At 65.2% G+C, this 26,624-nt stretch overlaps 2 protein-coding genes across 2 annotated transcripts; both read left to right on the plus strand.

Moving 5' to 3' along the window:
* The first annotated feature begins 42 nt into the window (after window positions 1–42).
* On the plus strand, window positions 43–10,349 carry RASIP1 (Ras interacting protein 1). The gene is made up of 12 exons (XM_062176786.1): window positions 43–350; window positions 518–658; window positions 1,002–1,690; window positions 3,029–3,384; window positions 5,240–5,893; window positions 6,199–6,236; window positions 6,464–6,615; window positions 6,692–6,795; window positions 8,058–8,301; window positions 8,474–8,646; window positions 9,413–9,560; window positions 9,947–10,349. The coding sequence occupies exons 1-12, from the start codon at window positions 43–45 to the stop codon at window positions 10,144–10,146; spliced, it is 3,207 nt and encodes a 1,068-aa protein (XP_062032770.1). The 3' UTR covers window positions 10,147–10,349.
* Window positions 10,350–12,437: 2,088 nt separating this feature from the next.
* Window positions 12,438–16,313, plus strand: MAMSTR (MEF2 activating motif and SAP domain containing transcriptional regulator). The gene is given in 9 exon segments (XM_062176578.1): window positions 12,438–12,520; window positions 12,910–13,010; window positions 13,154–13,338; window positions 13,573–13,675; window positions 13,782–13,871; window positions 13,873–13,977; window positions 14,291–14,428; window positions 14,522–14,576; window positions 14,655–16,313. Coding segments are annotated over 7 exon segments (891 nt in total). The 5' UTR covers window positions 12,438–12,520; window positions 12,910–13,010; window positions 13,154–13,222; the 3' UTR covers window positions 14,939–16,313.
* The last annotated feature ends 10,311 nt before the right edge of the window (window positions 16,314–26,624 follow it).

The raw sequence follows: 26,624 nt of genomic DNA on the forward strand, positions 1-26,624 counted from the left end.
ATCTGACTTTTTTCTAAGTAGCCGGCTCGCTCCCCTGCGCTGATGCTTCTGGTTCCCCCAGGGGACAAGTCTGGGCCTGGGGTGCTGCCCGCGGCCCCGGGAGAGGCCTGCCCGACAGCATCCCGGAGCGGGGCTGGGCCAGCGCTGCGCAGGCCTCCTCCCCCAGGCCTGGTCTCTCACAGGACGCCCCCTCCCCGCTCTTCCTGCCGGGCTTCCTCTCGCCTTTTCCTGTCCCCCACCCAGTGCTGGGAGCTGGGACAGAGGCTACGGCTTTACGGGAGCGGAGGGACCGGGAACCAACCCAGGCCAGCGGAGCCAGGGCCTCCGGGGGCTGCGGGACCCGACGCAGGGTGAGAGCCCGGGAGCCAGGGGCCGGCCCCTACTCCTCTCGCATCCCAGGGGGTGTGGGGTCCAGGGCCGCCCTCCGCTCCGGCCTGGGGGGGGGGGCTGTGACTGGAGTCCAGGACCCCCTCTGCTGCTCCCCTCTGAGCATCTGGGGCCTTACCCTGTGCCTCAGGGCCATGCTGTCTGGCGAGCGGAAGGAGGGCGGGAGCCCCCGCTTTGGGAAACTCCATCTCCCCGTGGGCCTGTGGATCAATTCCCCCAGGAAGCAGCTGGCCAAGCTGGGGCGGCGCTGGCCCAGCGCTGCCTCGGTCAAGTGAGTGCCCAGCTCCGCGGGACCCCCTGCCCGCGCCCCGGCCCCACCTGCCCCCCAGTCGCGTCCCTGTGCCTGCCCTGCCCTCGTCACTGCCAGCGAAGGGCCTTGGAGGGGTTGGGGTGGCTCGGTTCCCGCCTCGAGTGGGCCAGCGGGGCGCGGAGCGGGCGCGGGGCCGCGGTTCACGTTCCCCTGCCCTCTCACCTCCCGGGGGCTCCTCCTGGAGGACTCGCGGGTCCTTAATTCTTTCGCCCCTCCCTCTCTCTGCCCGCCTCGCCCGCTCCGTGCCCCGCATCTCCGGTTCTGCGCGCTCTCCGCGTCTCTCTGCCGCCCGGCGGACGCCCAGGTCTTCGTCCTCCGACACGGGGAGCCGCAGCAGCGAGCCGATCCCCCCGCCGCCGCCGCACGTGGAGCTGCGGCGGGTGGGCGCGGTGAAGGCGGCCGGGGGAGCCTCGGGGAGCCGCGCCAAGCGCATCTCCCAGCTCTTCCGGGGCTCGGGCACCGGGACCACCACGGGGGCCGGCGGCGCGGGAGGCCCTGGGACTCCGGGGGGCGCGCAGCGCTGGGCCAGCGAAAAGAAGCTGCCCGAGCTGGCGGCGGGCGTAGCCCCCGAGCCCCCACTGGCCGCCCGCGCCACTGCGCCCCCGGGGGTCCTCAAGATCTTCGGCACGGGGCTGGCGCTGGGCGCGAACTACAAGAGCGTGCTGGCCACGGCGCGCTCCACGGCGCGCGAGCTGGTGGCCGAGGCGCTGGAACGCTACGGGCTGGCGGGCAGCCCCGGCGGCGGCCCGGGCGAGAGCAGCTGCGTGGACGCCTTCGCGCTGTGCGACGCGCTGGGCCGGCCCGCGGCGGCCGGCGTGGGCAGCGGCGAGTGGCGGGCCGAGCACCTGCGCGTGCTGGGCGACTCCGAGCGCCCGCTGCTGGTGCAGGAGCTGTGGCGGGCGCGGCCCGGCTGGGCGCGGCGCTTCGAGCTGCGCGGCCGTGAGGAGGCGCGCCGGCTGGAGCAGGAGGCCTTCGGGGCGTCGGACGGCGACGGTGAGCTGGGGCGGGGCCCGGGCTGGGGCCGGGGGCGGGGCCTGCGGGAGGGGCGGGGCCAGGAGGACGGACGGGGCGGGACCTGCGGGAGGGGCGGGGCCGGGGCCGGGGGCGGGGCCTGCGGGAGGGGCGGGGCCAGGAGGACGGACTGGCTGGGGCTCAGGGGCGGGGCCAGGAGGACGGATGGGCTGGGGTTCGGGGGCGGAGCCAAGAGGACAGACGGGCTAGGGCCCAGGGCGGGGCCAGGAGGAGAGACAGGCTAGGGCCTGGGGGCGGGGCCTGCGGGAGGGGCGGGGCCAGGAGGATGGAGGGGCTGGTGCTCTGGGGCGGGGCTTGTGGTTGTGAAGGGCGGACTGGGGCGGTTCCTTTGGGATTGGTTCCGGCGGGGGGCGGGGCCAAAGGCGAGGACCTGAGAATTGGGCGGAGCCTGGAGGCAGGGGAGGAGCTTGGGACCCTGGAGGGGCGGAGCCTGGTCGGAGGCGGGGGTGAGGGCCTCCCAGAGGGGCTTCAGACAGGGGAGTGGGCAGGCACCTCAGACAGCCTGGCAGGAGGGTCAGTGCGTGGCGGGGCCTGACAGCGGCCAGCCCCGAGGAGTGTGTGTGCGTGTAGAGCCTGGGGGACGGGCAGGGGTTCGCGGGAAGCAGAGCGGGAGAGCAGGTGGGGGTGCTGTGCGTGAGGGGGTGGGCGGGGCCGGAGCCCCAGAATGGCAGGAGGTGCTGGCGGCCAGGCTGGTGGGGGTCTGCCTCTGCGTAAGCCCGGGGGGTCCTTGCCGGGCAGGGCCTGGAGTAGGTGGGCGGGGGCTGGGGCTCCAGGTAGGCCGAGGCGTGGACCGGGCCTCGTTTAGCTGCCCAGGGCTGGGGCCCAGCGAGCCCGCTGCCACTTTTCCCGTCTCCAAGCCTCCCTTGGGGAGACAGGGAGACAAGACTTGTGCGCTCCGCTCTCGATCTTCTGGTCTCAGCACAATCTCAGGCGAGGGGTCAGTGGGAAGATGTCCACCAAGGGGGATTTAGCGCAGGGCTTGCACCGCACGGGCGCTCAGTAGAGAATTACCCTGGGTCACGGTGGCCTCGGGTACCCGGGGGGGCGTGGTCCCAGCATGGTCCAGGGTAGATTTTTATCCTGATGAGAGACTTGGGGTGGAGGGGGGTGGCCTCGGGTTCCCTGGGAGGCGTGGTCCCAGCATGGTCCAGGCTGATCGGAGGTGCCCGGTACCCCGAGCTTTCACAGGTGCGGAACAATGAATCCGCGTTAAAGGTGGCCGGGGGCTGCTTCCCGCCTCTCAGCGGCCCCTGCCTTGCCTCACGAGCTCCCGCCCCACGCGTGTTCTTCTCTCCGCAGGCGCGGGCGCCCCCTCGTGGCGGCCGCAGAAGAACCGCTCCCGGGCTGCGTCGGGCGGGGCGGCGCTGGCCAGCCCCGGCCCAGGGACGGGGTCGGGACCCCCAGCCGGGTCCGGAGGCAAGGAACGCTCTGAGAACTTGTCCCTGCGGCGCAGCGTGTCGGAGCTCAGCCTGCAGGGGCGGCGGCGCCGGCAGCAGGAGCGCAGGCAGCAGGCGCTTAGCATGGCCCCGGGGGCAGCGGATGCCCAGATCGGACCTGCCGACCCCGGGGATTTTGACCAGTTGACCCAGTGCCTCATCCAGGCCCCCAGCAACCGCCCCTACTTCCTGCTGCTCCAGGGCTACCAGGACGCCCAGGTAAAGAGCCTCCTCCCTTTGCCCCTCACAAAACTACAACTCCCGGAATCCCCCCAGGTCACGGTGGCCTCGGGTACCCTGGGAGGCGTGGTCCCAGCATGGTCCAGGGTAGATTTTTATCCTGATGAGAGACGTGGGGAGGATGAGGGTGGGTGGCTGACAAGGATTCCCCTGCATTTCATTCGGAGTTGGGAGAAAGCACGGTTTTTCTCCAGGAAATGTGGGGGAGTCTAGAAAGCAGGTCCCGGGCAAGCGATCCTTTCTTAGGGGAGAGAAATGGAGTGTGAGTGGGTCTTCTTTCACTGGTGCCTGGGCCCTTGTCCTGGATGACCCGAGCTTATCTTGCCGCGGGGAGTGGACTAGCCCACTTGAATAGGGGATGGTTTGCTTCGGGACAACGCGAACACTGTGGGAGGAAGCAGGTGGAACTGAACTTTCCATTGGGGCCACAATAGGGGGACTTGCTGGAGGGCTAGGGAGCAGAGAGGAAACGGGAAGTGGCATGGGGTCGGTCAGGAATTATTTCGTGAATGGCGTGAGAAGGCGTTGTTGGGAATATTCATTTGTCTGTGATGTTGAGGGGACCCCTTCTTAGGATGCCCCCCTTTGAGCAACAGTGGTACAGCCAAGCTCAACAGGTGCGGCTGGGACCAGTGAGAAAGCCACTGTAGAAGGGGGTGGGGCTTGTGGGACGCTTGCATTTTTACTGTTTGAGCAGGCCAGTTGGATTAGGCAGCTTGGTTGTGTAGACAGAGGTGAGGGGACAAGACTCGATTCACGGAGGATCTTGCGTGGAAGAACCGGGGCGCAGGACTGGGGGGAGCACACCGTTGCAGGGGGCTTGTGTATATCCTGCAAGCCCATTCCCCAAGACAAGAAGGGAAACAGAGGCTGTCTTTTGGGAAAGGCGGCGAAATTGGCCAGGGTTCTTCCGCCAGCTGGGTCTCCCGGAGGAAGCATCCCCAGTGCTTTTGGCGAAGTTCCTGAGAAGCTCTTGGCGGGACAGAGGCTTTGGAAGAAGCGTCCATTTTTTGAGGACAGGAATGATGGGCGGACACAAATATAGCTAAGAAGGAATTTATTTGGACTCGCCTGCTCTCGGGTGACTGAGTGGCGAGAACCCACTGTTGGCGAGCATTCCTTCCGAGTTAGGGGGCGGGAGAGCCCACTGGAGCCAGAACAGGGCCCCACAGAGAACAGGGCTCATTCTCCTGGGGAGGCAGATGGGCCCAAGGGGTCCCGTCCATTAACGGTGTCGGGGTCGCCGGGAGGGCTCTGTGTAGAGGGGATCTGTGAAACCAGAGGGACGATCTGTGCAGACAAGTGTGGGAAACAGAAGGACCTCATTTTAGGAAGGAAGCCAGACTGGTGGGGGTTCCATTTTTATGGACTGGAGATGAGAGAGACTGTCTAGGAAGGAGACTTCCTTCGGCGGGTGACACGGGACACTGTTCTAAGAGGGTCTGCTCCGAGTCCCTAGAAGAGCCCATGGTATGGAGCGGTGCGCTCCAGGACAGGATGTTGATGGACTCCCCCATCGGGGGCATAGGGCCGCTAGGTGCGGCCATTGCGGGAGCAGTGTTCCGGGAAGTAGGTCATGGCGGTGGGCTGGGGGTGCATGAGCTTCCGCCCTATGGAAGAGCCCTTGGTGGAGAGAGGGGGTTCTCTTTAGTGATGGAGCGGAATGGTAGCGTCCACTTCGAGGCAGCGGGTGTGCTCGTAGGTGCCTGGCCTCGGGACCGGTGTTAGGGGAGAGGAAGGGCCCAGACGGCCGCACCTGGGGAGGCCTTTCCGCTCACGGCCAGGAAGCAGAGGGTGCCGAGGGATCCTTAGTGCGGCCTCGCTTTCCCACCAGGACTTCGTGGTGTACGTGATGACGCGGGAGCAGCACGTGTTCGGCCGCGGCGGGACCTCGTCGGCCCGCGGCGGGTCCCCGGCCCCGTACGTCGACACCTTCCTCAACGCCCCGGACATCCTGCCGCGTCACTGCACCGTGCGCGCGGGCCCCGAGCCCCCGGCCATGGTGCGCCCCTCCCGGGGGGCCCCGGTCACGCACAACGGCTGCCTCCTGCTGCGCGAGGCCGAGCTGCACCCCGGCGACCTGCTGGGGCTGGGCGAGCACTTCCTGTTCATGTACAAGGACCCCCGCCCTGGGGGCTCGGCCCCGCCGCGGCCGCCCTGGCTGCCCGCACGCCCCGGGGCCACGCCGCCGGGCCCCGGCTGGGCCTTCTCCTGCCGCCTGTGCGGCCGCGGCCTGCAGGAGCGCGGCGAGGCGCTGGCCGCCTACCTGGACGGCCGCGAGCCGGTGCTGCGCTTCCGGCCGCGCGAGGAGGAGGCGCTGCTGGGCGAGATCGTGCGCGCCGCGGCCTCGGGCGCCGGGGAGCTGCCCCCGCTCGGGCCCGCCACGCTGCTGGCGCTGTGCGTGCAGCACTCCGCCCGCGAGCTGGAGCTGGGCCACCTGCCGCGCCTGCTGGGCCGCCTGGCCCGGCTCATCAAGGAGACCGTCTGGGTGAGCACCCCGAGCCCTCCCCAGCGGGCCCTTCGCTTCCGCGCTTAGCTGGGAGGGCGGAAACTGCCTTTCCCGTGATACCCTGCGGGGCCCCAGAGGGTGCCGGGAGTTCACCCACTGTGCTCGATGCCTACCTCTGGAGCTGTGGGATCATGGGAGAAACTGTTCTGCAAATTGGCGGGAGAGAGCACATGGTTAGGATCTTCTGAAAACTGGGGACTCTGGATGAAAGATGCTCCTAAAGAAAGGACATTAGCCAGGACACCTGCTTTCCTCGCCTTGATTCTGATCTTGCTGTTCCCCAGGAAAAGATCAAGGAAATCGGAGACCGGCAGCCAGAGAAGTAAGAGGAACTCTGGGCACAAAGTTCGGGAGGGACGCAGGGGTGGGGGTCTGCACCCGCGCGCCCTTACTGCATGAACGCCACAGTGCCAGCTTCCGCTCCCCCGCGGGACTCCCCTGGCCCAGCTGTGAAGTGGGGCTTAGCGTTGGTCTCCAACCCTGCTCTCGGGGTTTGGACACTATGGTAGGGGTCGGCCAGGCGCCGCAGGTTTCCTCCTCTTCCCCCAGCCACCCCGAGGGGGTCCCCGAGGTGCCCCTGACGCCCGAGGCCGTGTCTGTGGAGCTGCGGCCGCTCATGCTGTGGATGGCGAACACCACGGAGCTGCTGAGCTTCGTGCAGGAGAAAGTGCTGGAAATGGAGAAGGAGGCTGACCAGGAGGGTGAGCTCGGACGCCAGCCCACGCCCTCCCCAGCCCGCTCGTGGGGGCTCCCTCTCACTCCCAGGCCTGTCCTCAGACCCACAGCTCTGCAGCGACCTGGAACTGTGTGACGAGGCCATGGCCCTCCTGGACGAGGTCATCATGTGCACCTTCCAGCAGTCCGTCTACTACCTCACCAAGGTTGGCCTCGCCCGCGGGGTTCCAGGTGGCCGGCCCGCTGACCTCACTTCCCGGCCCTCCCGCGCGCGCTGCTGTTGTGACACCACTTCCTGTTTGAGTTCCCATTGCTTCCTGCCTTCCTGGCTTCGCTTCCGGGCTTTGCGATGATCCCCTCTTAGCAGATTGCCCTCGCTGGCTGGTTGTTGTCAGCGTTCCCCCTTCCGCAAGCTCCTGTTTCCTACGTCCACTCTGATAAGTGCTGCATAAACACGGAGAGGTAAACAGATCAGGTCGCGCCGGGCGCTGCCATCTAAGCTCCTGGCCGTCCTGAATGCGGCCTGGCTCCCCGCAGCTCTGAACTCACTTCCTCTATGGGCTCACTTTCTGCACCGCCTGCTTTGTCTGTTTGCTGGGCACCACCTTTGACCTCACCGTCGCTTCCTGGGCTTCTCAGGGCCTGGTCCCCTACCCCCTCTCCGGAAAACGAGGGGAATCCTGGGGGACCGACAGCGTCTCAGCCGCGCAGCCCTGACTGGGAAGCCCGCTTCCCGGACGTCCCTGCGGAGCGCGGCTCGGGGTCTTCCGTCTCCGACCGCATTTCCTGTCCTCGGCCTGGTCTTACTTTCCCCTGGCTGGCTGCCATCCCACTTCCTGGCCTTCCATTCTTCTGCTTTCCTTTGGGGATTCTGAATAAATCGCTCCTTCGAGGGGGCCTCCTTCCCCAGTGCCGTCTGCTGAGAACTACAGGTCCACAGTGCACGAGAGGTGGCCTTAAATACCCGAGAACTCCTGGAACGCCTTGCTCGGACTTGAGCTGTTCTCAGCCCGATCAGTGCTGGAAACCCATCCACCATGAGGGACGCTTGGCGCACGCCGCTTGGGCTGCGCGCACGGCCTAGTGGAGCGCCTGGTTTCCAGCTGCCTGCAGATGTGTGGCCTGGGAGGCAGCAGTGATGGCCCAAGTGATTCGGCCCCTGCCACCCACGCGGGAGATCTGGACTGAGCTCCAGGCTCTCAGCTGTGGCTCGGCCCAGCCCTGGCTGTTGTGGGCATTTGAGGTGTGAGCTAGCAGACGGCTCTCTCTCAATCGATCTCATAAATAAATCAGTCAGTCCCATCTATAAAGTAAGGGTTTGTTCAGGGAGACCCTTAAGGGTGTTCAGTCAAAAGAGGACTACAACTCCCAGAAGCCTTTGGTGGCTCTCCAGTATCTTCACGCTCTACCACCGTGGAGCTCCCAGGGAGTTGTAGGCCGATCACATGGTGTCCCTCTGTCTCTTCAGACTCTGTATTCAACGCTGCCTGCTCTCCTGGATAGCAACCCTTTCACGGCGGGTGCGGAGCTGCCAGGGCCCGGCGCGGAGCTGGAAGCCATGCCGCCAGGGTTGAGGCCGACGCTGGGCGTATTCCAGGCGGCGCTGGAGCTGACCGGCCAGTGTGAGCTGCACCCAGACCTCGTGTCGCAGACTTTCGGCTACTTGTTCTTCTTCTCCAATGCGTCCCTTCTCAACTCGCTGATGGAGCGAGGTGAGGGTTTGTGTGGGGGCCGCCTGGGAAGTAAAGGCAGGAGGGAGCCGGGGAGCCACGGCTGGACACGCCTGTGGGTGCCGGGGAGAACTTGCTCCCGCTGCACACCGGAGCAGAGCGGTCTGAGGACGGAGCTGACCCACCCGCTGTGTTTTAAAACTCTCCCCCGCAGGTCAAGGCCGCCCCTTCTACCAGTGGTCCCGCGCTGTCCAAATCAGAACCAACCTGGACCTTGTCCTGGACTGGCTGCAGGGGGCGGGGCTGGGCGACATCGCTATGGAGTTCTTCCGGAAGCTCTCCATGGCCGTCAACCTGCTGTGCGTGCCCCGCAGCTCCCTGCTCAAGGTGACTCCGGGTCGGCTGTGCCTGACCCCTGACCCCGGCGGCCTCCCTCTGCATTCTGCTCCCCCGGGACCCCCTTCCATCCCGGCCCCAGCTCAGCCACCATGGGTGCCGCACTGGCAGCTAGAAGGAAGCCAACAGCAAGAAGCACCAAACTTGGTCGTGCCTGAATCCCAGTGAAACTTACTAAAAATAGTGTGCAGGGTCCCTCCCTCGGACGTGCTGACTCAGGACGTCTGGAGTGAGACCAAGGCATTCCCGTGATGGATGAAACACTCACGGAGCACGCGCCCCGCGCCGGGCTCTGTGTAGCCCTTCCAGCTCCCCGGGAGGAAGCTTGTTAAGTGCTTTTCAGACGAGGCCCTGGTTTATCTACCCACTGTCTGCAGTGCACGGAGGAAGCACTGGACAAGACCGCACCCTAACATCCTGGTAGGCAGCGCCCGTTCTCTGTTTGCAGAGGAGCAAAGCGGGCCACAGGGACCTGCCACTGTGACGAGGCCCGCGGGCATTTCTGACCCCAGCCAGTCTGAGCCCCGTCTCTGATCGGAGCCACGCCAGCCGAGTCAGTCACAGCCAGAAGGCAGCCACCATAGCAAATCCCCACGTGCCAGTCTTCAGCAGAACAAACTAGGGGCCCATCCCGTGTGCCCCCGCCCGCTTCCTCCATCCTGTGGCTCTAGAGCGATTCACATCGCCGCCCAGACCCCCTGACCGAGGGCCACCCTTTGCGGACCCCTCATGACCAGCTACCCGCTCTCCCCACCAGGCCTCCTGGAGCAGCCTACGAACTGACCACCCCACGCTGGCCCCCGCTCAGCTGCACCACCTGCTGAGCCACTACCAGCTGGGCCCCGGCCTTGGGCCGCCCCCCGCCTGGGACCCTCCGCCCGCAGAGCGAGACGCCGTGGACACAGGTGAGCGGGCGCGGGCGTGGCCGCCGGCTTCTCGCCTCTGCCCCAGCAGTCGCGACCCCGGGCCGAAGCGCGGGGTTCCCCTCAGCTCCCTCTCTTCCCAGGATCCCCGATCCCCCAGCTCCCTCTTTCTCCCACACCTAGGAGTCGGGGTCCGGGGCCCCGCCACCCCCTGAGTTCCCAGCTCTGCCTCAGGGACCCGGGCAACGGTGGCCGTTCTAGGCCGAACTACAACTCCCATCATGCTCCGGGGCGGGCCGACCCGCGTCACGTGGGCGCGGCCTCCGCCCCAGGGGTTGCTGGGGGCCAGAGGTTTTTTTTTTTCCCCTTTCCTGGATACGGCCGCCGCTCGCCCCTTATACTCTAACCGCGTCGTCCTCGCCTCCTAGGGGATATCTTCGAAAGCTTCTCTTCACACCCTCCTCTCATCCTGCCGCTGGGCAGTTCGCGCCTGCGCCTCACGGGACCCGTGACGGACGACGCTCTGCATCGTGAACTGCGCAGGCTCCGCCGCCTCCTCTGGGATCTTGAGCAGCAGGAGCTTCCGGCCAATCACCGTCACGGACCTCCCGTGGCTACGCCTCCTTGAAAACCAATAGCAAACGAGCCCGCGAACCTTGAAAAAAGTCCGTCGGTTCCTGCTCCCGGGAGCCCGCCCAAGCGCAGAGCGTACTGGGAGTTGTAGTTCTCTCCCCGCGTGGACTGCTGGGAGTTTGCGGGTGGCGGAGGATGGGACGGTGGGGAGACGGGCTTGGGATGTAGCGCCAAGGGGCAATAAAGGTATCTGTGGTATTGGCAACACCTCGCCTGTTAAGACTCGGGGCGCCGGTGGAGACTCCGTGAAACAAGGCAGCGGGGCCCTCGCCTGGAGCACTGGGCCGCTGCCGGCTCGGAGGCGGTATTTATAGCACGGCCTCAGCCTGCCCTCTGGCCTGTAATCCAAGCCTGAGGGCCCGGGGCCTCCCGCGCACCTCCGAACACAGCCCTCGGCCCTGCCAGTGGCAACCAGCGGCTCCCTTGGGCCTCGAAGTCCGTCCTCCGGTCCCCTCCGCTGGACCTGTCGTGCCTGTTGCACACACCAGGGGGCGCTGTCCCGAGCCGCTCCCTCCCTCGGACCCAGGGGGCCAGACCCCACCCCCGCCCCAGCTCAGGACCCCACAGGCCAGGCGTCCCCTGCCTTGAACCCGACTCCTGCTGCTGCGTCAGGGAAAAAGTTAGCGACAGGTGGCACCTGCGGCAGGGGCGGGGCACGACCACCTGTCGCTGCTGCTCACCCGCGCCCCGCTCCGGCAGCTGCTGCTGTCAGTCCGCCCGACCCCATCGCCCGGGGACGCAGAGGAGGAGCGAGCCAGGGAGCCCCACGTCCGCCCCGCTCCGAGGTCCCAGGCGGGGGTCCCCGCCCCGCCCCAGGGAGGGGGGGGTCCGAACCGGTCTCAGGCTGGTGGGGCGGAGCCTGAGGTCTCGAGCGCAGACCGTGGGACCCTGCCCGCGCCAGAGCACAGCTGCGCTGAGCCCACCTGGTGAGAAGCCCCCGGATGGGGGGGGCCCTCCTTAACTCTTTGCTCCCCTCTGGTCCTGTCCCTTCCCGGCAGACACTGGTGGTCCCGACTCGGCTGTGGTTCCAGGGACCCTTCCATTTCCCTCTTGATCCGGGATCTTGGATTCTAGCATTGAGTTCCCACCCTCAGCTTCCTCTCTCAAGATTCAGAAGTCCAGGACCGCAGCCCCCTCCTCCCTCAGATCTGGGGGCCTGGGGCAGCTCCCCATAGAGAAGTTATGGCCCCAGGCCGCACCTACCCCCTGACTTCCTCAGGCCCTGGTCCTGCGAACCTCCTGACCCCAACTCTGACCCTGCCCTCTGTGGGGGGCCCGGCCCTCCCCCCAGTCCAGGTCCCCATCCCAGCCTCCACCATGACCCTGGCAGCTTCCTCCCAGCGCTCCCAAATCATTCGCTCCAAGTTCCGATCTGGTGAGAGGCTCGCTTTATGCATGGGGTGGGGGGAGAGGTCCCAGGCAATGCTCTATTCTGGGGGGAGAGTGGGACCCACAGGGCACATTTTTTGTGCCAAAAGGTCACTTGTGCATTACGGAGGCCCCAGCAAGAAGTGAGTGTGCAAATGGCTAGTGGGGTCTGGGTGGGGACCGGGGGGGCGTGCAGAAGCTCAGACGCTGCAAAGGAGCAAGGGCTTAAACTGACGGTGTTGGGCAAAACAGCTCCGGGCCGAGGAGACCTCGGAGTGCAGGTGGAGGGGCAGTGAGCCGTGGAGCCTGGCAGGTGCCAAGTGTGCCAGTGAGTGGAGCCGGGGGGGGGTCAATTCCTGGGCAGGCGAAGGAGCCCTGAGTGTGCAAATGAGCGCTTGCATATATGGTTGGGTGGGTGCAGACGCCAGAAACCGAGTGTGCAAAAGAGGCAAGTGTGTGACGGGAGAGCTGAGGGCCGCGTGTCGATGCTGGGTGGGTCCCACGGCAGAGCGAGCCAAGGGTGACGAGTGTGGGAAAGGGTGCAACTGTGTAAAAGAAGCAGGTGTGCAAATGCAGAGTCCAGGAGACGCGTGTGTGGAGGGTGAGTGTGCAAAAGGGGCTGACTGTGGGAGGGGAGCAGGTGTGTGCCAGCCACGCCGGGCACACGGACACTGGGAGGTGAGGTTCGGAAGGGCCGGCCCGCCAAGATGGCGATCGGGGCGGGGCAGGGTGGGCACGGGCATGAGGCGGGCAGGTGGAGCCGGGGGGCAGGGCTGCCTGCTGCGTGCACGCTCGCTGGCTGGCGCCTGGCCCCACGGCGGCTCCGTGCTGGCAGGGAGCACTGGGGAGGCCCGCCCGCAGGGGTGTGCGCGAGGGGGCGGGCACCAGTGTCCCGCCAACAGCTCCAGGCCAGGCTACTGGACACTCCCTTCCCGCCTTCCTCCTCCCCCCTCCCGCCACAGTCCTGCAGCTGCGGATCCGCCGACGGAATCAGGACCCGAGTGAGTGTGGGCCCTGAGAGGGAGGGGATGGCGGCCCGGGACACACAGAGCCCACTCTGCCCCTTCCCACCGGCCCAGCAGCCCAGGACCCCCCCGCGGGGCCCTGCTTCCTGTCCCCCTGCTTTCCCCCCTAAGATGCATGAGCCCAGATCCTGGTCCTTCTGAGAACACAGGAGCCCCAGACCCCGCACCGGCCACCCACGAGCGCCTGGGATGTGGCTCTCAGCTTCTCCCCCTCTCCGGGAACCAGGGGTGCCTGGAACCCGTGCCCCCCGGGCTGCCATACCCCTCGGCGACCAAGGGCACAGGGTCCCTGCCTTTCTCGGGCCCCTCCCTGCCTGGCTGGCTGGCTGCAGGCTGCTCCAGCCTCCCCATCTCTCTGACCCCAGCCTCCGGACCTGCCCCGCCCTCGGCCCCAGGCCCTCTCCTCTTCAGCCCCGGGGTCCTGCTCCCTGAACCAGAATTTTGTCCTTGGAGGTCCCCCAAGAAGGTGAGTGCGGCCTGGGGCAAGGGCAAGGCCCCCTGAGAGTCTGGCCTTGGTCCTCCTCGCTGGGGCCCCTCCCTGAGGGCGCCCAGCTCACCCCAGCTTTGCCCCTGGCTCCGGGGGTGTCAGCATTGCACCTGCCCCTTCAGGCATCTCCCGGCGTCTCCGAAGGCTGCCCTGAGCCCCAGCCTAGGGGCAGCTTGACCTGCGACCAGCACATGCCCCCAGAGCCCAGACAAGTGGCCAGGGCGGACCCCCAGGCCCAGAGGCCGGCCCTGTGTCCCCCTGGACCACCTCTGTGGGAAGGCACAAGCTCACAGCCGCCACATCCTAGGTAGGACCCCACTTTCCGTTCTCTTGGGGACCCAGAAATTCAGCATCCTCCTGCCTCACACCCAGAGTCCAGGCCCCGGGAAGGCTGGCCGGAGCCCCCTCCTCCCCTAGGACGCCGGGGTCTCCCAGCCCCTCAGAGACCCCGAATTCTGGGCCCTCGCCTTCCTGCGTCTTGTCGCGTCCGGTCTGTAAGGACCACAGCGCGCCTGTCTCTCTCCACCCCCCTCATCGCCAGGATGAAGCCGGCTCCCCTCCCTCCCTCCCCACCGGGGGTCCCCAACCCCTCGCCCCCTCCACACAAGCTGGAACTTCAGACCCTCAAACTGGAGGAGCTGACGGTGAGTCTGGGTCCCAGGAGCCCTCCCCGGCGACGCTGAGTCCTGCCCCGGCCCCGCCCGCGCCCCAGCGCCCGCCCAGCGCCGCTCTCCCGCCCCCGCCCCCCAGGTCTCAGAGCTCCGGCAGCAGCTGCGCCTGCGGGGCCTCCCGGTGTCCGGGACCAAGTCGATGCTCCTGGAGCGCATGCGCGGTGGCGCCCCCGCCCCGCGAGCGGCCAAGACGCCGGCGCGAGGACAGCCCCGCGGGTGCCCCCTGGCCACGCCTGAGGCCCAAGGCGCTGGGAACCGCCCGGCGGCAGGGCCCGGTGAGGGCGGGGCTGTGCACGTGTGGACCAATGAAGAGTAGATAAAGCGGGAGGAGGCGGGAAGTGGAACGCTGAGTAGCCAATGAAGGTTGGGTGGGGCGTGGCGAGAAGGCTTGTAGGCGGGGAGGGCGCGGTTCAGAGCAAGAGGGGGAGGCTCTTAAGGGGAAGAGGCCAATGAGAGGGTGGAGGCGGGGACAAAGAAGAGCATAGGCCGGGACAGGTCCTGGGGGTGGAGCCACAGGCTGAGTGGGCGGAGTTGGGCCGGATGGGCGTGGCTTACTGGAACTCGCCCTCCGCTCGGCTCCAGGTGAAGCCTCTCGCGCGTGCAGCGGACGCCCTGGTGGCGGCCCCGGCCCCGGCTGCGGCTCCGGCCCTGACCCCTTCCTCAGCCCCGGCCTCGGCGGCGCTGACTCTGGAGGAGGAGCTGCAGGAAGCCATCCGGAGGGCCCAGGTGAGGGGGTTGTAGGTGCCGGCGGGGCGGAGGGGCTCGGGCCGACGTTCTGGGCGGGGGTCCCGGGTTCACGCCGCGTCTGCCCGCCCGTAGTTGCTTCCGAACCGGGGCGTCGAGGACCTCCTGGAGGATCGGGTGCAGCCTGACGGTGAGAAGGGGCCTGGGGGTCGGGGCTGGAGGCCCGGCCCCTGCCGCCCTCGGCTCACGCCCCGTTCCTTCCCCGCAGACCCGTTGCCCCCCATCCCCCTGGACTTCCCCGGCTCTTTCGACGTGCTGTCCCCCTCCTCCGACTCCGAAGGCCTCTCCTCCGTCTTCTCGTCCTCGCTCCCGTCCCCCGCCAACTCCCCGTCCCCCTCGCCCAGGGGCCCCACGGACTCCTTGGACTGGCTGGAGGCCCTGAGTGGGGGTCCTCCGCTGGGCTCTGGGCCCCCAGCCCCCAGCATCTTCGCTGCTGACGGCTATGACTCCAGTGGCACCCGGCTGTGGGACCTGCTGGAAGATCCGTGGTGATGGATCCCGGGGCTCCAGGGACCCAGAGGCCACAGAGACCAGCTGAGGGATGGGCTGAAAGATGAGAGACCGCCCCCGCCCCGCCTGGCCCCGCCGGCTCGGCTCCCACCGCCTCCCCCTGCGGCTGCATCAGTGGGGGGGGGGGGTGTTCATTGGCTGCTGCCCACGGCAAACATGCTTGCTGCTCCCTCCCGAGACTTCCTGGATGTTTTTGTCCCGGCTCCCGACCCTAGCCGGCTGTCGTCCGGGGAATCTGGATGGTAGGTGGACTTCCTGGCACAATGGCTGGAGCTCGGGTTGCCCACATGGGGGCCCAAGCACTTGGTCCGTCTTCTGCTTTTCCAGGCACGTTGTGTGGAGCAGCCGGGACTCGAACCACTGCCCGTATGGCTGAACCCACTGTGCCACAAACCAGCCCCTACTGTGGCTTCTGTGGCCCAGGGGGAGCAGTGGCTTGAGTTTCAGTGGGCTGTGGGACCTAGAGCCTGTCCTCATAGTGCTTGGCCCTAGGGTAACAAGCCCGGGGGACAGTGGCCCAGGGTGCGAGCTGGGTGAGGCAGCTGGCGGGCGTGGGGCCTGATGGGGCTGCAGGGGAAGGGGGTGCCTGCAGGAGAGGCCCTTACAGTCATGGAGTTGGTAGCCCCGCGAGGGGCAGTCCCTCGGGTCAGGCCAGCAGGACAAAGAGAAACACATTGTAATTGCATCAGGGCTACAGAAGCCGGGGCGAATCGGAGGGGACGCGGTGGACCGGTAGTGACGGCTCGGGACCTGGGGCCAGTGACTGCCGAGGCTTGCTCTTGGTTCCCCCAGCCTGTGCCTGTTCAGGGAGGAGGGGCCTGTCCCACGGACTTGACCTGGCCTGGGGCGTGTGCCAGTAGCCAGCAGTCACCGCTGTCACAGCCGCTGGCCAAGTCCAGGGCCTCCCCGGTGGGCACGCAGGTGCACCTTGGAGAGCCGAGGGAGCAGGTGTTTAGCCTCAAAGATAAGGCGCCTGGTCTCGCCCTGCAGCGCCTGGGGTCTATTCCTAGCTCCGGCTCCTGACCCCAGACCCTGGGCGGCAGCCATGATGCCTCACGGTAGGAGGGTCCCTGCTGCCCATGTGGGAGCCCTGGCTGGAGCTCCTGATTATGGGCCTTTGAGGAGTGAGAGGGGGCGGCGCGGGGGGGCTCTCCCTCTCTAGGGAAGTAACTAGCAGGGAAGGGAAGAGTGCAGGCGTGGGCGGTCCTGGGCGACTTCCGAGCCAGCAGGTAGGATTTGTGAGGTCACTGGAGGGCCGGAGCTGCCCCGTGTCACGGAGGCGGGTGGACGGGGTCCTGGTCGGGTCTGCCGGGGTCCTACCCCTGTGTCCTCGGAGCTCTGGGGCCCTGAGACTTGCAGGGAGGGAGGAACTGAAGCAGGGGGGATTCGGTGGCCGTCCTTGGGGGGTGGGGCGTGGGGCCAGTCCACCTGGAAAGAACTGGAAGCCCAGGAGGTCGGAGGGAGCATTTTTGTGTATGTGGGTCTCCAAGGATGGGGACTGGGGCAGGCTGGGGCTGGGGAGGGGGTCCCACGGGGTCCTTTATGTCAGGCCGCAAACTGAGAGAGGCCCTTCCTGCTGGCCTGCTGCAGTTTCTGACAGCGTCCGTCTCCACGGCAACCTCCCCTCCCCTCCCAGCCTGGCTGCTACGGCCACAGCCACTCCTAGCCACTCCTTGTCCCACGTCAGCCGAGATGGTCTCCCCTGTGGCCTCTCTCTCTCCCCCTCCCTCCCTCCCTCCCTCTCTCTCCTCATTCCTCTCTCCCTCCCTCCCTTTCTCTCTCCCTCCCTCTCTCCCCCCTTTCCTTCCCTCTCTCTCCCCCCTTCCTCTCTCTCCTCTCTCCCCCCTCCCTCCCTCTCTCCCCCTCCCTCCCTCTCTCTTTCTCCACCTCCCTCTCTCTCTTCCTTCCTCTCTCCCTCCCTCCCTCCCTCCCTTTCTCTCCTCATTCCTCTCTCCCTCCCTCCCTTTCTCTCTCCCTCCCTCTCTCCCCCCTTTCCTTCCCTCTCTCCCCCTCCCTCCCTCTCTCTTTCTCCACCTCCCTCTCTCTCTTCCTTCCTCTCTCCCTCCCTCCCTTTCTCTCTCCCTCCCTCTCTCCCCCTTTCCTTCCCTCTCTCCCCCTCCCTCCCTCTCTCCCCTTCCCTCTCTCTCCCCCCCTTCCTTTCTCTCTCTCTCTCCTCCTCTCTCCCTCTTCCTCTCTCCCCCCTCCCTCTCTCTCTCCCCTTTCCCCTCTCTCCTCTCTCTCTCCCCCTCTTGCCCTCTCCCCCTCCCTCTCCCTTCCTTGCTCTCCGCCCCCCCTTGCTCTCTCCTCCCCATCTCTCCACCCTGCCTCCTGCCCTTTCTCCCCACCCCTTTCAGTCCCTGCCCTCCTCTCTGTCTCCCGGCCCAGCTCTCCTGTGTCCAGCAGGGGGCAGCCTTGGGCTGAGAGTGGCTGGGGCACCGGGCAGCTGGAGGAATTCTCCAGAAGGTGGAGGCTGGGAGCAGGCTTGGGTGGGCTGGGGTTGGAACCCCAGTCTGCGGGCAGGGCTTGGAGCAGCACTGCCTGCCGCCTGTGGCCCGACCTTTCTCAGAGCCTCAGGCCCTCCTGGCCCTGGGCGCAGCCGAGGGCCCGGGTCCCCCAGGGTCGGTCCCGTGGGAGCCCCAAGCAGCTCCTTCCTGCCCTCCCCAAAGCTGAATTTGCCGCTTAACCAACATGGCCAGCTCGCTTTGTAACCGTGTTCCCTGAAGGCCAGGGCTCTTCCCTGCAGTGTGCCCTCCCCCCTCCAGCGTATACAGTAGGGGCCCCTGCCTTCTCTCGTGGCCGTCTGCTCCCTCGCTCCCAGTCGCTGCCCTGTGTCCTGCGTGTCAACGCCCGCCCCACTTTTCCTCCCTGCTCCCTCCATGGTGGCCTCCCCCAGACCCCCGCTCCCCGGCCACCCCCCCATCACCGCCCATCATCCAGATTTGCCCTGGGAGACGGGGTGTGGGTGGATGGCTGTTTAACCTGGGGACTCCAGCCCGGGCTGCCTGGCTGATCTGAGGAGGAAAAGGCAACCTGAGGCCTTCTTTTGTTTGTTAAAGATTTAATTAATTAATGTTTAAGTTTTATTTACTTATTTGAAAGTCGGAGTTACACAGAGAGGAGAGCAGAGAGAGAGAGAGGGAGAGAGAGAGGGAGGGAGAGGTCTTCCACCCGCTGGTTCACTCCCCAATTGGCCGCCACGGCTGGAGCTGTGCCGATCCAAAGCGGGAGCCAGGAGCTTCTTCTGGGTCTCCCACGTGGGTGCAGGGGCCCAAGCACTTGGACCATCTTCTACTGCTTTCCCAGGCCATAGCAGGGAGTTGGATCAGAAGTGGAGCAGCTGGGACTCGAACCGGCGCCCATATGGGATGCTGGTGTCGCAGTCTGTGGCTTAAACTGCTTCTGCACAGTGCTGGCCCCAGAGAGGGGGTGTTTGGGGGAGGCCGTCAGATGGGTGTTTGTGTGGGGGTGCTGGTGGTCCTCCCAGCGCCGCCTCATGGAGGCGTCTCTGCCATGCAGCTTGGCCGTCCATGGTGGCAGCCATGTCCCTTCCACTCTGTTCCGGCTGCACATCCCTTGCCCTGGTCATGCTGACTGGGAGGCCACGCGACTGTGCACCACCAGCTGCCTCTCTCAAGGCGAGTTCCTGGAATTTGCAAACAGGCAGTATGTATGTGATGAGCTGAGCGGACGCCCTCACAAGGTCAGCACTTACTGTTTGCTGATCAGAATGTGAGGAGGAACGATGTATACAGCAGGGGCCCAGGGTCTGCCCACCTGAGGACGCCGTGCTCAGTGGGGGTCCGGGCCCTGCCCGCTGTGAGGACGCCGTGCTCACTGGGGGTCCGGTCCCTGCCCGCTGTGAGGACGCCGTACTCAGTGGGGGTCCGGGCCCTGCCCGCTGTGAGGACGCCGTGCTCAGTGGGGGTCTGGTCCCTGCCCGCTGTGAGGACGCCGTGCTCAGTGGGGGTCCGGGCCCTGCCCGCTGTGAGGACGCCGTGCTCAGTGGGGGTCCGGTCCCTGCCCGCTGTGAGGACGCCGTGCTCAGTGGGGGTCCGGTCCCTGCCCGCTGTGAGGACGCCGTGCTCAGTGGGGGTCCTGTCCCTGCCCGCTGTGAGGACGCCGTGCTCAGTGGGGGTCCGGGCCCTGCCCGCTGTGAGGACGCCGTGCTCACTGGGGGTCCGGTCCTGCCCGCTGTGAGGACGCCGTGCTCAGTGGGGGTCCTGTCCCTGCCCGCTGTGAGGACGCCGTGCTCAGTGGGGGTCCGGGCCCTGCCCGCTGTGAGGACGCCGTGCTCACTGGGGGTCCGGTCCTGCCCGCTGTGAGGACGCCGTGCTCAGTGGGGGTCCGGGCCCTGCCCGCTGTGAGGACGCCGTGCTCACTGGGGGTCCGGTCCTGCCCGCTGTGAGGACGCCGTGCTCACTGGGGGTCCGGTCCTGCCCGCTGTGAGGACGCCGTGCTCAGTGGAGGTCCGGTCCCTGCCCGCTGTGAGGACGCCGTGCTCAGTGGGGGTCCGGTCCCTGCCCGCTGTGAGGACGCCGTGCTCAGTGGAGGTCCGGTCCCTGCCCGCTGTGAGGACGCCGTGCTCAGTGGGGGTCCGGTCCCTGCCCGCTGTGAGGACGCCGTGCTCACTGGGGGTCCGGTCCCTGCCCGCCTGAGGACGCCGTGCTCAGTGGGGGTCCGGGCCCTGCCCGCTGTGAGGACGCCGTGCTCAGTGGGGGTCCGGTCCCTGCCCGCTGTGAGGACGCCGTGCTCAGTGGGGGTCCGGTCCCTGCCCGCTGTGAGGACGCCGTGCTCAGTGGGGGTCCGGTCCCTGCCCGCTGTGAGGACGCCGTGCTCAGTGGGGGTCCGGGCCCTGCCCGCTGTGAGGACGCCGTGCTCAGTGGGGGGTCCGGTCCCTGCCCGCTGTGAGGACGCCGTGCTCAGTGGGGGTCCGGGCCCTGCCCGCTGTGAGGACGCCGTGCTCAGTGGGGGTCCGGTCCCTGCCCGCTGTGAGGACGCCGTGCTCAGTGGGGGTCCGGTCCTGCCCTCTGTGAGGACGCCGAGCTCAGTGGGGGTCCGGTCCCTGCCCGCTGTGAGGACGCCGTGCTCAGTGGGGGGTCCGGTCCCTGCCCGCTGTGAGGACGCCGTGCTCAGTGGGGGTCCGGTCCTGCCCGCTGTGAGGACGCCGTGCTCACTGGGGGTCCGGTCCTGCCCGCTGTGAGGACGCCGTGCTCAGTGGGGGTCTGGTCCCTGCCCGCTGTGAGGACGCCGTGCTCAGTGGGGGTCAGGACCGGCTCCTCCACGTGGAGTCGGCTTCCAGCACCTAAAGGTTCTCAGGAGACTATTTACTTACTTATTTATTTATTCAGATTTTATTTATTGGCCGGCGCCGTGGCTCACTAGGCTAATCCTCCACCTTGCGGCGCTGGCACACTGGGTTCTAGTCCCAGTCGGGGCGCCGGATTCTATCCCGGTTGCCCCTCTTCCAGGCCAGCTCTCTGCTGTGGCCAGGGAGTGCAGTGGAGGATGGCCCAAGTGCTTGGGCCCTGCACCCCATGGGAGACCAGGAGAAGCACCTGGCTCCTGGCTTCGGATCAGCGCGGTGCGCCGGCCACAGCGGCCATTGGAGGGTGAACCAATGGAAAAGGAAGAACTTTCTCTCTGTCTCTCTCACTGTCCACTCTGCCTGTCAAAAAAAAAAAAAAAAGATTTTATTTATTTGAAAGGCAGAGTTACAGAGAGAAGGAGAGACAGAGGAAGGTCTTCCATCCACTGGTTCCCTCCCCAAATGGCCACACTGGTCAGGACAAGGCCAGGCCCAAGCCCAAGCTGGGAGCCTGGACCTCCATCTGGGTCTCCCACGTGGGTGCGGGGGCTTCCCCAGGTGCATTAGCAGGGAGCTGGAGGGGAGGGGAGGGAGCCGGACTGAACCAGCGTTCCGAGACGTGACACAGCCGGCCCCTCTGGTGCATCTTGAATTCTGCGATGTAAATGAGTCACATTTGCTCTCCAAGGCAGGTTTCCCACAGGTTAGCTTCTTTCCCACGGTGATAGAGAACCACACGCACGCACGCACACACACACATACATACACACGTGAACACAATGCATACACACATCACACACATACACACACTACACACAGAGAGAGGCATATACATACATGCACTTACACATATACACACATACATGCACACATACAGGCACATACACACACTACACACACACTACACAATACACACACTACACACATAGACACACTACACACATACACACACTACACACACATGCACACTACACACATGCACACACACAGAGGCATACACATACACACACATGCACACATACACAGATACTACACACATACACACTTACACACATACACACTACACACATATACACACACTACACACAGACACACATGCACACAGACACACATGCACACACAGACATACACACACATGCACACAGACACACATGCACATACATACCCACGCACACATGTGCACACACACACACGCACAGTGCTCATCTCCGGTTCCGGTGCACAGGAAGCACGGTGGGGACAGAGGAGCACACTGAGTGACACAGAGAAGACCCAATCAGCCAAACTGACCAGGCGGCGGCTTGCGTGTGACAGATGACCTGGCTTCGTCAACAAGCTGATGCCATGATAAATGCTTTTACAGACGATAGCGAACAGGAGGCACGACTGCCCATTCCACAGATGAGAAAACTGAGCCAGCGATTCAACACGGAGGGAGACCGGGGGGGGGGGGGGCTGCACGCTGTTTCCTGATGGGACAGCCCACGCGTGCTGGGGAAGGCGCAGGTGCGTGGCTCAGCACTGCAGACCCCCGCGTTGCCCAGCCCAGCGCCGCTGCTCCCACCGCTACTGCGCCCCCGAGGAGGCAGGAGGGACGGCTCCGGGGTTTGGGATGCCCGGACTGAGTTCCTGGCTCCGGGCTCTGGCCTGGCCCAGTCCCGGCGGTGTGGACACTTGGGATTGAACCAGTGGATGGGCGTTCTCCCTCGCTCTGCCTCTCAAATGATGTTTTGTTTTTTGGATGAGAGGGGAGTTAAGGGGCAGGGCCAGGGCTCGGCCCAGCGAAGCTGAAGATGGTTTTGCTTCCTTAACGGTGCCTGGAATAACGAGGCCCTGACAGCAGCTCTGTCGACCCTCTCTGGTCTGAATTTGCTTGTATCTGCAGACATCCCTGTGGTCCCGGGGCGCCCATCTATAGAGAGCCGGGTGGTGGGGGGAGTCGGGGTGCGTGCGTCCTTGGGCCCCCGTAACCAACCTCCCCGGAGTCTGGCTTTGCCCAAGCCTGGAGCGGCCCAGATGCTCCTGCTCCACGTTCTGAAGGGGCTGCTTCCCTGGCAGGTGCCAACCCCCTTCTCCTCCCCCCCTCCCCGCACCTCCCCCCCTCCCCGCACCTCCCTCTGCGGCCCTGGCTTTGTCCATGGCAGCTGGATTCCAAGGTAAAGAAAGGGAGGCACCCAGGGTAATTAAGGGCGACAGCCAGAAGTAGCCTGATGTCCTTTCTGCCCGATTCTAATGCTCAATTAGAATTAAAAATATATATATATTGTGTTTCTTTGAAAGGTGTGAGGGGTGGGGTGCGGCTCGTGTTCCCACCAACTGCTTCACTCCCCAAACGCCTGTGACAGCCAGGGCTGGGCTGGCCCGAAGCCAGGAGTCGGGAGCTCTTCCCGGTCTCCCACGTGGCTGCAGGGGCCCAAGCACCTGGGCCGTTTGCTCCCTCCCGGGATGTGCGTCAGCGGGAAGCCGGCATCAGGAGCCGAGCCGGGACTGCAACCCGGACTCTAGGGAAAGCAGCCGTGTCGGACGCCGTCTTGATTGCTGTGCCAAATGCCCCGCCCCTAAAAGACCGTTTTATTTAAAAAGCGCATAGTCAAACCGGTTCAGCGTCCATCGCCCCCTGCAGCCAAGACAGGACTGCGAGTTTGAAAGGCGATCCCTTGAGTTAGGTTCTTTTTATTTTAAAGATTTATTTTGTTTATTTGAAAGGCAGAGAGAGAGAGGGAGAGGTCTTCCATCCGCTGGTTCACTCCCCAGATGGCCCCAACGGCCGGAGCTGCACCGATCCGAAGCCAGGAGCCAGGAGCTTCTTCCCGGTCTCCCACGTGGGTGCAGGGGCCCAAGCACTTGGGTCATCCTCCACTGCTTTCCCAGGCCACAGCAGAGAGCTGGATCAGAAGTGGAGCAGCTGGGCCTTGAACCGGCGCCCACATGGGATGCCGCACTACGGCTCTTGAGGCCGAGATCTGTGCTTAGGGAGTAGCGCGCGGCCCCGTTCTCTGGGAAGCAAGCCAACAAAACGGGCCCAAGAGAACCCCGGACAGGAGGGAGGGGGCGTCACTGGAGCTGTGCCCCGGGCTTGCATCACCCCGAGGGCACCGAGCCGCCTTTTCCCCCACACTCCGTGGAACATCTTCCCACCCTAGCACAGAGGGTCCCTGACTCAGGGTGGCTCCGCTCCAGGAGACTCCACTTCGCGATGCTGTGAAAGTGATGGGCGTCGGGAAGCAGCTCCTTCCACCTGAGAATTCCGCTCTTCCTGGGCTGGCGCTTTGTTCTGCCATCCTTTCCCTGGACGCCTGGGAAGCACCAGCGAGGGCAGCCCCCAGGCAGCCCCGGGGTCACGAGAGGAAGCCACTGCTCCACCTCAGGGCCTTCGCACGTGAAGGGGACCTCGAGGCCGGGAAGCTGGTGCTGACCTTGTCTGTGTGTCAGCTGCACAGCCGAATCCGCTCAGTTTGTTCCAGCGATGGGTGGTGGAGCAATGGTGACCCCAAGACTGCGTGGTGTAAGACAGCCCTCGCCCCACTCCCACCTCTCTCACCGGGGCCAGGCTGACCGCACGCCGCCCCTCGCTGCAGCCTGGGCTCCCCCCTCCCAACATGGCGCCTGCGTTCCCAGCAAACAGGTGAACGCAGTGCCGGGAGGGGGTCCAGGCTGCGGGGAGACCCTGGTGCCGCCACGGCCCAGGTCACCCGGGGACCCCCGGAATCACTTCCGGCCGCTGTGCTTGGAGGTGGCGTGGCCATGCAGCCCCCGTCTGCCTTGCGCCGCCCCCGCTTGGCAGGGCCGCTCGGACGCACGACAGGTGGGCTGGAGGAAACGTGACGCGGCCCCGGCGCCTTTTTGGCACAGACTGGTGATGGACTGCCTGCGAGGCCTTCTGATCCTGCTGACGACCCCGTAATGAAACTCCACTGCCAGGCGGCGCTGCGGCGCAGGCCATTACGTCACGGCCTGCGACGCCACAGTCCCACATGGAGCGCAGCTTCCGCTTCCGGTCCAGCTCCCTGCTGCTGGTCAGGGAGCTTCCGCTTCCGGTCCAGCTCCCTGCTCCTGGCCTGGGAGCTTCCGCTTCCGGTCCAGCTCCCTGCTCCTGGCCTGGGAGCTTCCGCTTCGGTCCAGCTCCCTGCTCCTGGCCTGGGAAAGCTGCCGTAGATGGCCCCAGTGATGGGGCCCCTGCACCCACAGAGAAAGGCCTGGCCCAGCCCTGGCCATTGCAGCCATTTGGGGAGTGAACCCGCGGGTGGACGAGCTCTCTCTGTGTCACTCTGCTTTTCAAATAAAGTGAATTTTAAAATTCAGACTGCCAAGGTCGGGTTCATGGTGACGGTTAAGTAACCGCTTATTTATTTGGTGTCTGACGGTGACACCTTTGTCTTCCGAGAGGAAGATGGTGTGGGATGTGGTCACTGAGCACACGGGGCAGACACGCGTGGACATTTACCGCGAGGCTGGCCAGAGCCCTGGGTCTCCGAGCTCTCGGGATAACCACCTGGTCCCCGGCCCTCGGAGCCAGCGCCGCACAGCTGCCACCCGTGGTCTTCCCTGCACTCAGCTCCCAGCCAATCCGCGCTTTGTGCCAACCAGAAAGAGGCTCCTCTTCCGAGTAGGCTGATTTTAAAGACGTGAGCCCTGTAGGGGACACAGTCCCAAGGACACCTGGCTTGAAGAGCAGACCATGGGCTCTGCGCAGGCTCCACCTGCCTCCTTGGCCAGGTGCGTTTGTGTAGTGAACAACCTGTGCAACAGTTCAGGGCAGCCCTGTTGTCTATCCTGCAGCCCCCTTCTTGGTAATCCCACCCCCCACGGTCTCCAGCAAGTCATCCACCGTGCTCTCCAGAGGAGACGGAAGAGGTCCACAGGTGGCGGAGTCCAGCCATGGGCTCACCTGCCTTGCCTCATGGGTGAGGGGACCCTGCTCTCTCGCCAGAGATATGGGGTCAGTTGCTGGAGGCCTGGCCAGGCGCTGTATCTGCAGGTGGTTTCCCTGGGAGGTTGCCTCCATGGGGTGATCTGAGGTGGGGGCACATCTAAGAAGTGGGGCTAAGCCACCACCTGTGCCAGCATCCCATATGGCCGCTGGTTCCTGTCCCAGCTGCACCACTTCCAATCCAGCTCTCTGCTTATGGCCTGGGAAGGCAGTCGAAGATGACCCAAGCACTTGGGACCCTGCACCTGCGTGGGAGACCTGGAAGAAGCTCCTGGCTCCTGGCTTTGGATTGGTTCAGCTCTGGCCATTGTGGCCATTTGGGGGAGTGAACCAGTGAATGGAAGACCTATCTGTCTCTCCCTTTCACTGTAATTCTACTTCTCAAATAGATAAGTCAGTCTTAAAAAAAAGAAGTGGGGCCTGGTGCGGGGGGTGAAGTCACTGTGGGCCCCGCCCTGGGAAGTGGTGGACGGTGGACATAGATCTCACCGGAGCCCTGGGCTCAGGTGGACGTAGATCTCACGGGAGCCCTGGGCTCAGGTGGACGTAGATCTCACCGGAGCCCTGGGCTCATTCTTTCGAGAGGTTGTGATAAAAAGAGCAAGTCCAGCCCAGCCCCTCCTCCTAGGTGTCCTCTCTGGCTATGAGGCCCCGGCCCCTCACACCTGAGCGCCAACTGCAGAGCTGTGACCTAAATGAGCGTCTCTCCTGGGGCGGGCGCTGTGGCATGGCGGGCTAAGCCGCTGCTTGGGAGGCCCCCACCCCCTGCTGGAGCGCTGCTTTGAGTCCAGCCCCTGCTCCTGCAGCCTGGGAGGCAGCAGGAGATGCCTCACGCGTTGGGCCTCTGCCACCCATGGTGGGAGACCCGGATGGAGCTCCTGGCGCCTGGCCCCAGCCTGGCTGTTGTGGGCATTTAGAGAGTGAATTAGCAGATGGAAGATCTCTCTCCCAATCTCTGTCACTCTGCCTTTCGAATCAATCACTCTTTAAAAAAAAAAAAAATCTTTATAAAGTTACTCAGCCCCAGACACTTTGTTATAGCAACAGAGAACAGACTAACAGAAGGTTTTCCTCAGCTTTTCCAGGACGAGAGTGACCCTCTTTTTGCTGCCTTTGGAAAAGGTTTGTATCTGTGTGTGACACCTAGATACGTGGCAGCCCTTTAGGGACCGTGAGGCCAGGAGGCTAAGAAGTCGATGTTGGCACAGCCGGAAGCTCCATGCAGCAGAGCTGCTGGGTTGGTGACCCTGGAGCTGCGCCCCCTCTGGTTCCCCCGGGGAGATACTTGGATCGTGCTTGGAGCACGTGGTGGCTGGCACTCCTGTTGTCTGCAGCTCACAGCACTCTTGTGCAAGGGAAACAGGTCTTGGCCCACGTGAAAGTGTGGGCCTCCCATGTCAGAGTGGCCTCGGCGGGCCGGGGACAGGCCAGCG

Source organism: Lepus europaeus, chromosome 19, assembly GCF_033115175.1.
Source record: "Lepus europaeus isolate LE1 chromosome 19, mLepTim1.pri, whole genome shotgun sequence".
Classification (NCBI taxonomy): Eukaryota; Metazoa; Chordata; class Mammalia; order Lagomorpha; family Leporidae; genus Lepus; species Lepus europaeus.